General features: G+C 41.2%; 1 protein-coding gene across 3 annotated transcripts in view; it reads left to right on the top strand.

Annotated features, from left to right (window-relative positions):
- LOC119854301 (coiled-coil domain-containing protein 169-like) overlaps positions 1-13,238 on the top strand; it is a 39,778-nt gene extending 26,540 nt beyond the window's left edge. For 2 of the 3 annotated variants that reach the window (XM_043504408.1, XM_038398348.2), the window contains 2 exons: positions 9,310-9,386; positions 12,488-13,238. In XM_043504408.1, coding sequence (XP_043360343.1) covers positions 9,310-9,386; positions 12,488-12,590 — 180 coding nt within the window. In that variant the 3' untranslated portion in view covers positions 12,591-13,238. The remainder of the gene's footprint in view (positions 1-9,309; positions 9,387-12,487) is intronic. The other variant, XM_038398357.2, reaches the window with a different exon arrangement.
- The last annotated feature ends 862 nt before the right edge of the window (positions 13,239-14,100 follow it).

Here is a 14,100-nt window from a genome sequence, read left to right as displayed (position 1 = left end):
ATCGGGGATACTGTTCCTGACGGCTTGTAGCCCATCTTTGTGTGGAATGTTGGTGTAGAGGGTTTCTACATCCATAGTGGCTAGGATGGTGTTTTTAGGAAGATCACCAATGGACTGTAGTTTCCTCAGGAAGTCAGTGGTGTCTCGAAGATAGCTGGGAGTGCTGGTAACGAAGTGCCTGAGGAGGGAGTCTACATAGCCAGACAATCCTGGCTACATTGATGACATCTTCATCATCTTCATCATCTGGACCCATGGAAAAGAAGCTCTTGAGGAATTCCACCATGATTTCAACAATTTCCATCCCACCATCAACCTCAGCCTGGACCAGTCCACACAAGAGATCCACTTCCTGGACACTACGGTGCTAATAAGCGATGGTCACATAACCACCACCCTATATCGGAAACCTACTGACCGCTATTCCTACCTACATGCCTCTAGCTTTCATCCAGATCATACCACTCGATCCATTGTCTACAGCCAAGCGCTACGATATAACAGCATTTGCTCCAACCCCTCAGACAGAGACAAACACCTACAAGATCTCTATCATGCATTCCTACAACTACAATACCCACCTGCTGAAGTGAAGAAACAGATTGACAGATCCAGAAGAGTACCCAGAAGTCACCTACTACAGGACAGGCCCAAGAAAGAAAACAACAGAACGCCACTAGCCATCACCTTCAGCCCCCAACTAAAACCTCTCCAACGCATCATCAAGGATCTACAACCTATCCTGAAGGACGACCCATCACTCTCACAGATCTTGGGAGACAGACCAGTCCTTGCTTACAGACAGCCCCACAATCTGAAGCAAATACTCACCAGCAACCACACACCACACAACAGAACCACTAACCCAGGAACCTATCCTTGCAACAAAGCCCGTTGCCAACTCTGTCCACATATCTATTCAGGGGATACCATCATAGGGCCTAATCACATCAGCCACACTATCAGAGGCTCGTTCACCTGCGCATCTACCAATGTGATATATGCCATCATGTGCCAGCAATGCCCCTCTGCCATGTACATTGGCCAAACTGGACAGTCTCTACGTAAAAGAATGAATGGGCACAAATCAGACATCAAGAATTATAACATTCAAAAACCAGTTGGAGAACACTTCAATCTCTCTGGTCACTCGATCACAGACCTAAGAGTGGCTATACTTCAACAAAAAAGCTTCAAAAACAGACTCCAACAAGAGACTGCTGAATTGGAATTAATTTGCAAACTAGATACAATTAACTTAGGCTTGAATAGAGACTGGGAATGGATGAGTCATTACACAAAGTGAAAAGGAGTACTTGTGGCACCTTAGAGACTAACAAATTTATTAGAGCATAAGCTTTCGTGAGCTACAGCTCACTTCATCGGATGCATTTGGTGGAAAAAACAGAGGAGAGATTTATATACACACACACAGAGAACATGAAACAATGGGTTTATCATACACACTGTAAGGAGAGTGATCACTTAAGATAAGCCATCACCAACAGCAGGGGGGGGAAAGGAGGAAAACCTTTCATGGTGACAAGCAGGTAGGCTAATTCCAGCAGTTAACAAGAATATCAGAGGAACAGTGGGGGGTGGGGTGGGAGGGAGAAATACCATGGGGAAATAGTTTTACTTTGTGTAATGACTCATCCATTCCCAGTCTCTATTCAAGCCTAAGTTAATTGTATCCAGTTTGCAAATTAATTAACCCTTTCCCCCCCCTGCTGTTGGTGATGGCTTATCTTAAGTGATCACTCTCCTTACAGTGTGTATGATAAACCCATTGTTTCATGTTCTCTGTGTGTGTGTATATAAATCTCTCCTCTGTTTTTTCCACCAAATGCATCCGATGAAGTGAGCTGTAGCTCACGAAAGCTTATGCTCTAATAAATTTGTTAGTCTCTAAGGTGCCACAAGTACTCCTTTTCTTTTTGCGAATACAGACTAACACGGCTGCTACTCTGAAACCTGTCATTACACAAAGTAAAACTATTTCCCCATGGTATTTCTCCCTCCCACCCCACCCCCCACTGTTCCTCTGATATTCTTGACAGGTTTCAGAGTAGCAGCCGTGTTAGTCTGTATTCGCAAAAAGAAAAGGAGTACTTGTGGCACCTTAGAGACTAACAAATTTATTAGAGCATAAGCTTTCCGATGAAGTGAGCTGTAGCTCACGAAAGCTTATGCTCTAATAAATTTGTTAGTCTCTAAGGTGCCACAAGTACTCCTTTTCTTTCTGATATTCTTGTTAACTGCTGGAATTAGCCTACCTTGCTTGGCACCATGAAAGGTTTTCCTCCTTTTCCCCCCCCTGCTGCTGGTGATGGCTTATCTTAAGTGATCACTCTCCTTACAGTGTGTATGATAAACCCATTGTTTCATGTTCTCTGTGTGTGTGTGTGTGTGTGTGTGTGTGTATATAAATCTCTCCTCTGTTTTTTCCACCAAATGCATCCGATGAAGTGAGCTGTAGCTCACGAAAGCTTATGCTCTAATAAATTTGTTAGTCTCTAAGGTGCCACGGGTACTCCTTTTCTTTTTGTATTGTAGTATGTTGTACAGTTCTTAAGATGGTTCTTGGTCTGACTTCAACTTTTTTTTTAAATATAATAATGCATGTTCAGCCAAAGCATTGTTTTGGCTAAATATATGTCATAAGAACGACCATCTTTGGTCAGACCAAAGGTCCATCTAACCCAGTATCCAGCCTTCCAACAGTTGCCAACGCCAGGTGCCCCAGAGGGAATGAACAGAACAGATAATCATCAAGTGATCCATCACCTATCGCCCATTCCCAGCTTCTGGCAAACAGAGGCTAGGGATACAGTCCCGACAAGAGTGACAATGACAAGGTGACAAGGGTCACCATGTATGGTACAAGAGATCACCATTACCAGGCAACCTGTCTTGAGACCACATGAAAGTTTCCCTAAATGTGCTGAGTACAGGTTTTTCCAACCTTTAGTAAAAGACAAGCTCTGCTGAGCCACTCGTTTTTGATAATGTCATATTATCTGGTCATAGTCAACACTATGGGACCACTGTGCATTCTAATTCTGTTTGGAGTATTGGATTGATTTGTCTAGTGTTGACCATGAACACAGCCACCGAACACTTTTGCACACCACGGTCTTTATCTACACTAGGGATCATCTCAGCAGTGCAAAGTCCCAAATGCACAGAGATTGTGACAGCTGGATGTGTTGATCTGTTGATTTATATAAAAGCATATTAGATCACTGTTAAGGTTTTGCATTATTATGCAAGTTTGAAGTTGGAGTACATATTGCTTTTGGGTATCTAATGGAGATGGAAGTAAGAGCCTTATTACTCCTGGAGGTTTTCTGGACGTGCCTGCAGAAAACTCCCTCCCTCCTGCAGAATTCCTGTGCTTCCCTGCAGAAAACAGCAGGGAAGCTGCGCGGAGGGAGGGCGGGCAGGTGGGTATGGGGAAGACCATGGGCACAGGTTTGCGGGGGGGAAGGCAGGATTCGCCTCCCAAATAGAGGCAAGGCATGGGAGCGCACACAGGGTTACATGCCACTTCCCCCCGCCCCATTTCTGCAAGCGCAGAGCTGCCCAGTTGAAGGAGGCTGTATCTCGGCTCCGCTGCCTCTGCAGCTGAACACCTTCTCCTGAGTCCTAGTGCCAGTCGGGCTCCCCTTCTGTGTGCGGGGAGCCTTCCTGTTTTCTGTGCAACAGTGAGTGCCTGTGGTGGGGCTGGGGAAATGAGGGAAGGAGGATGAGGGGGTGGAAGGAAGAGGCAGTGAAGAAGGAAAGGGGTTGAATAGGGCAGAGGTAGGATAATATGGGAGTGAGGGAAGGGAGATGAGGCAATGGGGGAGGGGGATGAGATGGGGAAGAAAAGGTGATGGGGAATCGTGGGAGGAAGCGGGAGCCCAGTATGCAGCTTCCCCTCGACAGCAGCTGGAGTTCCCCTGTTAAGCAGGCCCATTAAACTCCCACCCTGATACCTACACCTGGACATCCCCCTCCCGCCCCGACAAGCCCCCTACACCCAGACTCCCACCCCACTGAGCCCCAACCAGCTGCACCTGGACTCCCACCACATCAAGCCCCACTCTCCCAGCAACCGGAACCCCACACTGAGCCCCCCACACCCAGAACCCCTCAGCAGAGTCCCGTTTCCCCACACCCAGAACCCTCCCTGCTGAGTCCCTGTGCATCCAGATCTCTGACTGAGCGACCCGCACCCAGATTGCTCCACACAGAAACCTCACACTCCACATCTAAATCCCCCCCACAGTAAGCCCTTCCACAGATCCTGCTGGGCTAAGCCTGCCCACTTGCACCCGGTGCAAAGGAGGAGGGCCCCAGGATGTTTCTGAGGCAGGCCCGGCCCTTGCACTGTGTCAGGGTTGGGTACAGCTTCACTGCCGAGTCCCTGTACCAAGGGAGGTGAGGGCTTCAAGGTGATCTCCCACCTCAATGCAGCAAGTGGCCTGTGCTCCACTTTGCCATGCTGGACCCACATTTATTTATTGACAAATAAAATTTGCAGAATTTTTCAGAATTTTAAAATATTGTGCACATAATTTTTATATTTTTGGGTGCAGAATTCCCTCAGGAGTACCTTATGAAGCACTGGAGCGTGTTGTTGATAACATTGTAGACAACAAGAAGGTGGAAAGGAATGCAGGATACTTTCCCTTAACTTCTTATTTCCATACTTGTAAGGTTTGGGTGAATGGGGTATGTCCTGTTACACCCATAAATGTCACCTAAGCAGTTTTTGTTTGATATTATATTTAATCTGATGATTAAAAAATCTTCAGTTTTTGTTTTCTACTGATTTTATGCCTTTGTAGATGTATGCAGTAGTGTAGCTGTGTCAGTCCCAGGATATTAGAGACACAAGGTGGGTGAAGTAATATCTTTTATTGGATCAACTTCTATTGCTGATAAAGATATTACCTCATCCACCTTATCTCTTGGTAGATGTAATAAGTTGTAAAATTTGTCATGGGAAGGTTATGACAGCAAGGTAGCGAAAAGTTGAGACATCTGAGAAGCGATAGAAGATGGTTTGGTGTATTGGCACCTTATGGAGATAGTTGAAGCACTAAACACCAAGGAAAAAGTGAAATACTGCATCTCTTCACCGCTCCCGCATGCCAAGGATGGAGCTGACTTGACATTTTGAGGGGACAGAAAAAGCTTGAACTCCTAAGTCAAGATTTTAAAACCTGGATGTCTAAATTTAGGCTCCTGGAGCCATATTTAAACACCTCAATGAAAATGTCCTGATTCTGATTTTTGGAAGTGCTGAGCACCCAGAAATACAATTAAAGTTAATGGCCACTTTTACTTTGTTGACGAATTATAGATTTAAGAGCTTAACTTTGGGCAACAGGTTTGGCATACTCACCCTAGACCCGACTCAACAACCGTTGATAGAAACCAGTGTTCACGCTATTAGAGCTGGTCAGGAATTTTTCGATTCAATCCTCTTTCAGATGAAAAATGCTGATTCATCAAAATAGAAACTGTTTGCAAAATCAGGTCAGGTTTCACAAATTTCCCAATTCAAACAAAGTAGAGGAAAATATTTCAAAATTGTTGAAATGTTTAGTTTTAATGTTGTTGTATTTTTTTTTAATGAAAAATTCTGATTCTGGTTTGAAATGATTTTTTGTTATTTAATTTAAGTCATTAGACTGAAAAAAGGTTGAAATTGAAACCAAACATTTTGATTGATTTGGGGAGGGGGGAATTGTTTGGTTGGGGTCTTTTTTGGTTTGTGAATATTTTCAAGATTTCTACTCTTCATCTTGATTCAAGATGGGGAATATATTTCAGATTCTTTAAAAATGTTTATAGGACAGGAAAACAGTTTCCTACCCAACTCTACCCATTATCCCTGCTGTAGTATTCACTATTGTGTCCAACATTGATTAGATTACCGTGTTGTTGTAGTTGGTTGTTTCTGCTGAAATGAACAGAGCAAAATAGTGAACAGTATTGACCATAGACTTCAGCATTAACTTCCCTTTGAGTTGAATTGGCCATTTCACACCCTTGAGTTATTGTTGCCATCTGTCTGCAGGCTCAGGATGACAATACAGTTCACATTCCGAAGAGGTTCACAGTAGTAAGGGCTAGGTCCTATTGTTTTTCTAAAATGAAAGATAGATTTTATAGCATAGTTGGATTTATTCTGCCACAAATTATGTTGCTGTGGAATACACAGGAGCCTATAATACAAATTGGAAGTTACCTTGAAAGCTTTACGTTATAACACCTCTTATTCTGAAAGAGATCTTACTTCTTAAATAATATAAAAGTAGTAAGTTAGCATGATACTCCAGAACTCTGTGCAATGAAGTGACTTGCCAGACATTGAATTGCCAGTAGAGCTAACTGGAGTGAAAGGTTGTAATTAGCAATGTTTCCATGTGTTTGCACAGCAGGCAAGTGGTTCACTGTGTGTAGTCATTGCTGCCTTAGGGAATGGAGGAAAATTGCTGAAAACAAATTTGCAGTGTTAGACCAGTAAATGCTGATGCATCTAGGGCTGGAAACATGAAGACACTGTGGGAGGAAGACAGTAGTAAGTTAGGAAATAGTGTTGTTATGCCTGAACATGGCTAATGAGTGTGGATTGTTCTTTTTAGGTTTCAGAGTAGCAGCTGTGAGTAACCAGATGTCCGGATTTTATAGGGACAGTCCCGATTTTTGAGTCTTTTTCTTATATAAGCTCCTGTAACCCCCACCCCGTCCCGATTTTTCACACTTGCTGTCTGGTCACCCTAGTTCTTTTGTACTTAAATCATTTAGGCCACTGTTCAGCAAGGCACTTAAACACATGCCTAACTTTAAGTACATGGTAATTCCATTGCTTCAAGTTAGGCATGTGCTTAAATACTTTGCTGAATCGAGACATTGGAAATAGATTCTGCCACCCGTGCTGTGCTTACTTCTTGAGTAATTCCACTCATGTCAAAATCAGTCATGGGTGGAAAAATCTGGCCCTTTTTTTTCAATTTTATTAAACAACCCACTGTTTTAGAATCTGTTTTATGGATTTGGCAGAGGCTGAGGTGAAGCGGGAATTACCACTCATGGATGACTAAGCAATATTTCCATATGTATTGAGGCAAATGTAGCAGCAGGAGAACCATTGTTTTCTGACTATCTATTCCATAGATATTCTCTCTTAACTATATAGCTATAGATGATTCCATTTTGTTGTTTTTCCTATCATGTTAGCCTTCTCCTGTATGCTTAGTAAATCAAATGCAATAGAACCTTTTTTTCTTAATAGTTATTTAAAATATCAGCATAGTGAATGCTTTTCCTGAGAATTTTTTTATACCTTGTTTTAGATCACCACTGTAGCCTTTAGTGGGAGTGGAGGGGGGGAAGGAAAGGCGGCAGTTCAGAATAATAGTTTCTTTTAAATATCTTTTTCTTGTTACCTTGTGTTTTTTTTTCCAAAGTATATTCATCTTCTAAGTGTGTTTATTTGTGTATGTCCAGTTCCATAAGGTGCTACTCTTTTTTTTTTTTATAAAGTGATACAGTTAAAATAAATGTAAAGGTTTCACAAGATTTAATATTCATCCAAAAGACATTACTTTTCTTTTTTCATTGTAAAAGACTGGTTCCCAGACCACATGCTATGGAACATTGATGGTCAGTGGAACCTTTCCTTGTGGCTTGCAGAATGCAATATTTTGAGAACCAAGCAGTGGGGAAATGGGATAGGTCTTCAAGAGAACCTTTCTCTTAAAGTGGTACAGAGAATTAAAAAAAAAATCAAAAATTATTTCTCATAAGTCAGTGGCTTTAATAGAACTCCCTGGATGCAGACAATTTAACAGTGCTTTCCAGAAATTAAATCCAGGCAGCTCGTACTCTGTCTTTACACGTATATTCTCTGAAAGTGTCTTTGTTTGAATTATAGTAGGCTTTACTAGTACAGTGCTAGTGAGAGTAGTTGCCTAACGCAGAGCATACATGGAAGCACATTAGAAACCAGTGTATTTGTTATAACCAATCACAGATGTGGTTCCTTGGTGTGCTAGGTTTCTTTTCCCTCTCATGAAGAATGCATTTACATACTTTAAAATGTAACATTAAGATTTTAAAAATAATCCAAACCATGTGCTTTGTTTAAATGGCATCAAAGAGATCCATGGCTCCGCGCTTTTAGAAAAAGTCATCTATGGCTCCCTAATGTGGCCAGCTGCCTTGCTTTGCCTTATGCTCCCCTCTATGGGGGCTCTGTGGGTCTGTGAAGTTGGCAGGATTGTGTCAGTTTTCAACAAGCACACTGCAGCCCACCAGCCACAGAAGCACTCAATTACTACAAAGTGATCCTGAATAATTTTAAAAAAAGAAAAGGAGTACTTGTGGCACCTTAGAGACTAACAAATTTATTAGAGCATAAGCTTTCGTGAGCTACAGCTCACTTCATCGGATGCATTTTATGAAGTGAGCTGTAGCTCACGAAAGCTTATGCTCTAATAAATTCGTTAGTCTCTAAGGTGCCACAAGTACTCCTTTTCTTTTTGCGAATACAGACTAACACGGCTGCTACTCTGAAACCTGAATAATTTTACATTCTTTCCCCCTCCATTCTATGGAAATTCCTACAAGAGGATGTTTCTGGGGTGACAGTTGGACATGAGCCTGGAGGAGCCCTGTACAAGGGGGCAAGAGAAATGACAATTTAAGTTCTCCCCAAAATTTTTGCTTTTTATTACCAAAGTTTTATAACTGCTTCTTGGATTTTATATATCACAGTATTGTAGTAATGCTCTCTAGAGGCAGCAGGGAATATGTAAATGCTTCATTCTTCTCACTTAATAATTTCATAATTCCAACAGCACAACAAAATCATCCGATGAAGTGAGCTGTAGCTCACGAAAGCTTATGCTCAAATAAATGTGTTAGTCTCTAAGGTGCCACAAGTACTCCTTTTATTTTAACAAAATCACTAAAGCTGTCATTATTCTACCTTTCCCTTATAGGACAATACATAGGGGGATATTGCTTGCAGATTGAAAATAGGGAATTCCTGTCCTAATTAGTAATAAATGGATTCAAGTAATATATAGTCCCTGATTCAGCGGAGAACTTAAACATGTGATTAGATCTTGTTAATTTCAATGGAACATAACCTTAAGCATGTGCTGTGCTTAAGCATGGGCTTAAATTCTTTGCTGAATCAGGGTCATTGTGCTTGTCTTTTCAAAATCAATGTGAGGAGAATTTTTGCTTTCCTAACATATATATACTTGGATGATAACTTGCTGTATCAAAATTTGACTATTGCAGACATCAGCTACTCTTAAAATTGCTAAGAGGCAGAAAACAGATGCAGTGCAGATCAAGAGGGAAAACCAGATACTGAGGTAAATCTTTCATATTCCCTCCATTTTCTGACTTAATACATTTATCTAAATACTGTCCCTTGACTATCATAGCCCTCTATGCAAGATAAAGATTGTTGCAGATAATCTTACTGACAAAATATTGATGTCCGTATCACACTTAGTACTGATTTTAAATCAGCTTATTACCTAACATAGACTATTACAGAACAATAGTACAGTACTCATACAATGTAAGTGGCTTTTGTGGAACCTCACAGAAGGTTTTGGCGTCCTTCCATATAAACCTCAGTCAAAAATAAGCCTTTTTTCTAAGTCTGCTCTTACATTCTCCAGACTATTAACAGTAATGTAATTAAATGCTCAGCCTGGTTCTTCTCAGTCAATAGAGATTGTATAGCTGTCTAGTAGTGGATGAGAAGGTGAGTAATTTTAGATGACCTCATATTAAGACCAAATTGCTTAATAAATCAAAGCCAGTTTTTAGTTATACAGGTGCAAAAGAGTTTCCCCAAAAATGTTTAAATATGAAGAGCGCCAAGCTGTTTGGGGGAATTTAGAACATAAAAATGTGTGTTTGGGCTGAGCTCTGATAAGCCAAGTTTCAAATTGAAGCTGATTCTTTACTGAAAATGGAAACACTAACAAATCCTTAACTATATCATTGCAATTGAGCCATGATACAAATTGAGAACAGCTGTCCCGTCATTGGATTATAAAAGCTAATTGATATGAAAAATAGTTTTTCCACCTGTTTTCTATTTTAATGTCTCACTCAGGACATGAATAAGATATATTTTGCAATGTTAACTGTATTCACTGATTCCCACTCTTTAGTCTCATGGTGAGAGTTCAGTAGATTACTGTTATTAGAGTAAGGTTTAATGTCTGCTACTAAGGATTCTTAAGATCAGACAAGTATTGTGTGGCTCTTAAATTCTTAATATACAGCCTGTAAGCTGTTTCTGGCTCTGGCTGTGTTTTTATATAGCTCCTGTAAAAGTGGCCAGAGAGGGCAGAGCCAGCATGTTTCTCCCTTACTCCCTATGGAGGGACTAAGGAAGCCAGTAACAGCCAGACATTGAATACCGGCTGAATAGTAGCACTGTTCTGTGGGTTTTAGACCAGTATTTATTTGGGAGTATTATGATAGTTGCTGTCTGTAATTCTTTTTATATTAGACAAAAACTACTTTCCTGTAGTTGTTGTTCTGGAAAGGTATATGTTGCGACAGATTACCACTGTATCACCTCCTCCTTTCAAAGCTGATAGTTTTGTAACCTTAGTCAGCACTTTTCAAATTACTTTACGCACATGATGGGATTTCTTCACCTTTTGCTTGAAAGGAACTGACAGAGGCACTAGGGAGCACCTAGGTTGCACTTCATTGGTTTCTGTGGCCAACTGCTTAGAACTTTGAGCCTGGTGAGTTCCCCACCTCAGTCTCACCTGGCAGTTTATACCAAAGAGTGGTGATATGTCACAGTGTGTATCATCAGGAAGTAGCAAGCACAAATAAGAAACTCCCTCAATGTATGGATAATTTAACAGAGAGTCATTGTCGTTATTCCTCCATAAATACTACTCTGATGACTTTAAAGACTGGGGGCCTGAAACTGTTCTCACTCACAGTGATGCAGATTAGAAGTAATTCCATTTAAATTCCAGAGTAAAACTATGCAATAGACTCAGGCCTTGAGAATAACCTCATAATTTCCTCCAGCAGCTTCTCATCTAATTTCAACTGATATTTCAAAGCTTTGTCTTCACTGGGTTTCAAACCAGATTAATAAACAATATCTAAACTTTGTTTAATCATGGTTGCTGGTACATTTTGGCTGGTTGTAGTGAATAGCCCAAACCATGTTACAATTATGATAAATATTTTGTATTCTGTGAACTAACGCAGTCCGTCTTCACTGGTCATCCAAACTGAATTAGAAGCCAGTTTAAATAGAGGCCTTTACCATGGTTCCTGGGTCAGGTCAGATGGGTCTTTAGACACTTGCCCGACAGTAGAAAAACATGGGAACTGGAAGTGGGGAGAGGAGCAAGAGTGGTCTACTCAGCTCTGAGACAGCTCCTTATTGATTACTGAGTAAGATTCAAGACTTTGGCCCTGATCTTCAAAGCTTTAAATGGAAGCAGGCCCCATATACTGCTCATGATATTTAGAACAATGGAACTTGGCAACCTCAAAAATGAAACTAGTGAGCACTGGTGATGGCGCTTTCTTGGCAGCTTGTGCAGAAACCTGCAACTCATTCCCAGAACATATGAAATGACTGCAACTTTCACCACCGAACAATATGCAGAATATTTCTCCAGTTATCAGTGCACACACTCCTATGTATTGCATAGGTATGCAATTGATATATATTCCCTTCCTCCTTTCACAACTGGGTGAGAGAGAAACTGAAACGTTGTATGTTAGACTATAGAAAATGCTTTGATACTGCAAGGATAAATAGAGAGATACTTAGCTATTTTGCATAATAGTAGAGAAATGCTGCTTACATCCTCCTGAGAATGGTTTTGTGGATTTACTTAGTCACCTTTCTTCCCTTTGAAATTCTGTTCTGTAGTCCCTATAGATTAAACCTTATAGATCCAAAAGTAAATAACTCCCCTAAGCTTTACAAAGTGTTGTTTAGTCCCATGAAGTGAATGTAAACTTGTTAGCCAGCTACCAAAGTTTTATATGTAAGGGCATGGCAGTAAAAGCATGGCTCTCTAGAGGATACTGTCTGCAGAGAGCTCTTACAGGTGCAGACAGTAATTTCCGTGTCTTCATGGGGAGCATATAATTGGTGAAAATGTCTCCCCAGCCTGTTGCCTTCCTGTTTATACAAATGTTTAATATTCTCCATTTTCCTTTTAAATTTAATCATTTAAATAATATAAAGTTATTCAGGAATGATGAGATGAGGATTGGGATTTGTACACAGAATAATTAAATGCTCTGTTAACATCACACCCAGAAAGAAACTGTCTGTTTATTAATTAACCATAATAATCAGTTATTTCAATATAAAAAGCATGCCAATTTCCAGCAGTTCAAGTTTCTGGAGCATCATAGTGTAAGTGACATGTAATGACTAACCTTTCTGACTTTATTTCAGAAGAAGACATAATGTTCCAGAAAATCAAAGGATTCTGGATCCCAAAAAAGGACCAATTAAAAAGACTGCAGGAGTGAAACAACTTCCAAAATTAAAGCACTGACTTAATATTCTTAACAAGACCTTCCAATCACTTTTATTCTTGTTTCTATATATTTAACTAAATGTTTCTGAAGAAAAATGTATGTACCACATTGATTTAGGACACATTCCAATAACAATAACTACTAATGAAGATCTGTGTGCCTCCTGGCAGCTTCAGAGGCTCCCTATTCTGAGGAAAAAGTAGCCCTCTATAATCCTGTGGAATAGCTCATCAAGCAGTTCCCGGGTGCCCTCTTAATGCTAGTGAAGTCTAAGCCTTCCCAGCCTGATTGCCATATGTGAAAACTGAATCAAGGAATCATAGGAATCAAGTTGGGTGACGCAGGGAATCACTTAAATGCCTTATGCTAGGCAGGTTCTTCCCCACTTTGACTCCACAGCCAGTCATTGAAAAAAATTTAAAGTTTCTGGTTTTAGAGCTCTCAACGAGGGAGAAGAAGAGAGGAATGATGTGACCTGAAGAGTAATCCCACTACCTAGACAAGAAGAAAAGAGTAATACCCCATTAGGAATAGCCACACAAGCTACTGGGGAAACTCCCTTGATTACTAGAGGATGGGAAAACAGATGGTTCTTTCTAGGAAGGCAACCACAATTTTCAGGCCAGAGAACTTCCCCAGAATAATTCCGACAGCAAAACATCCAATCTTGATTTAAAAATTGCTGGTGAGGGAGAGCGGCAAAGAGTCCTGTGGCACCTTATAGACTAACAGACATATTGGAGCATAAGCTTTTGTGGGTGAATACCCACTTCATCGGATGCATGCATGGTGAGGGAGAATTCACCATAACCTTGGTAACTTGTTCCAATGGCTAATTACTCTGTGTTAAAATTTTGCCTTATTTTCTGTCTGAGACACTGCCTCCCCATTGGCTTATTGGCTCTCAGCTCACAAACAATCAGGTTCTCGTCAGGTTCCCAGCAGCGGTTCTGGGGACAAGGTACACCTTTGGCATTGGGGAGGCAGAGCTGGATGGCATAAAAGTAGAGTCTCTCCCCTGCTGGCGTGACAGAGAGGCATCTGTGCCAAACTTGACTGATCAGGTGACCTGGCACATGGGGTCGCAAGACCACTCAAATTTGGCATGCCCTGTCCTTTGTCACACCATCAGGGAAGGGGCTCCACTGTTATGCCACCTACCTCTGGTCAAGGGCCAAGCAGAGGGACCTGGGCCCCCCTTTATAGCACCCCTGGTTTCTTAACTCTCAGGTGTCCTTTTTAAAAAAAAAAAAAAAAAGTTCTGCCTGCTAGAGGCCAAGTTTGGAGTCAGTCTCTTCCTCCTATGGCTATGCAGCACAGTTCCTCTACCCTTAGGGCTGTGCAATGTTCCATGAACTCCCTGGCTTTGGCAGGGAAGACAGATCAATTTTAGGCCTGGCCTGTAAAGGGATGGCTTCTGCACAGCCAGTATCCACAGCCTTCAGTAGTTTGCATGGCTTGGAATTCCACTGCTGTTTTCAGCTGGGTAGGGCCCTTACTGTATAAACCAAAGTTTTAATGTGTTTT

This window comes from Dermochelys coriacea, chromosome 1 (genome assembly GCF_009764565.3).
Source record: "Dermochelys coriacea isolate rDerCor1 chromosome 1, rDerCor1.pri.v4, whole genome shotgun sequence".
Taxonomy (NCBI): domain Eukaryota; kingdom Metazoa; phylum Chordata; order Testudines; family Dermochelyidae; genus Dermochelys; species Dermochelys coriacea.
This window is presented reverse-complemented; position numbering and strand designations above follow the sequence as displayed.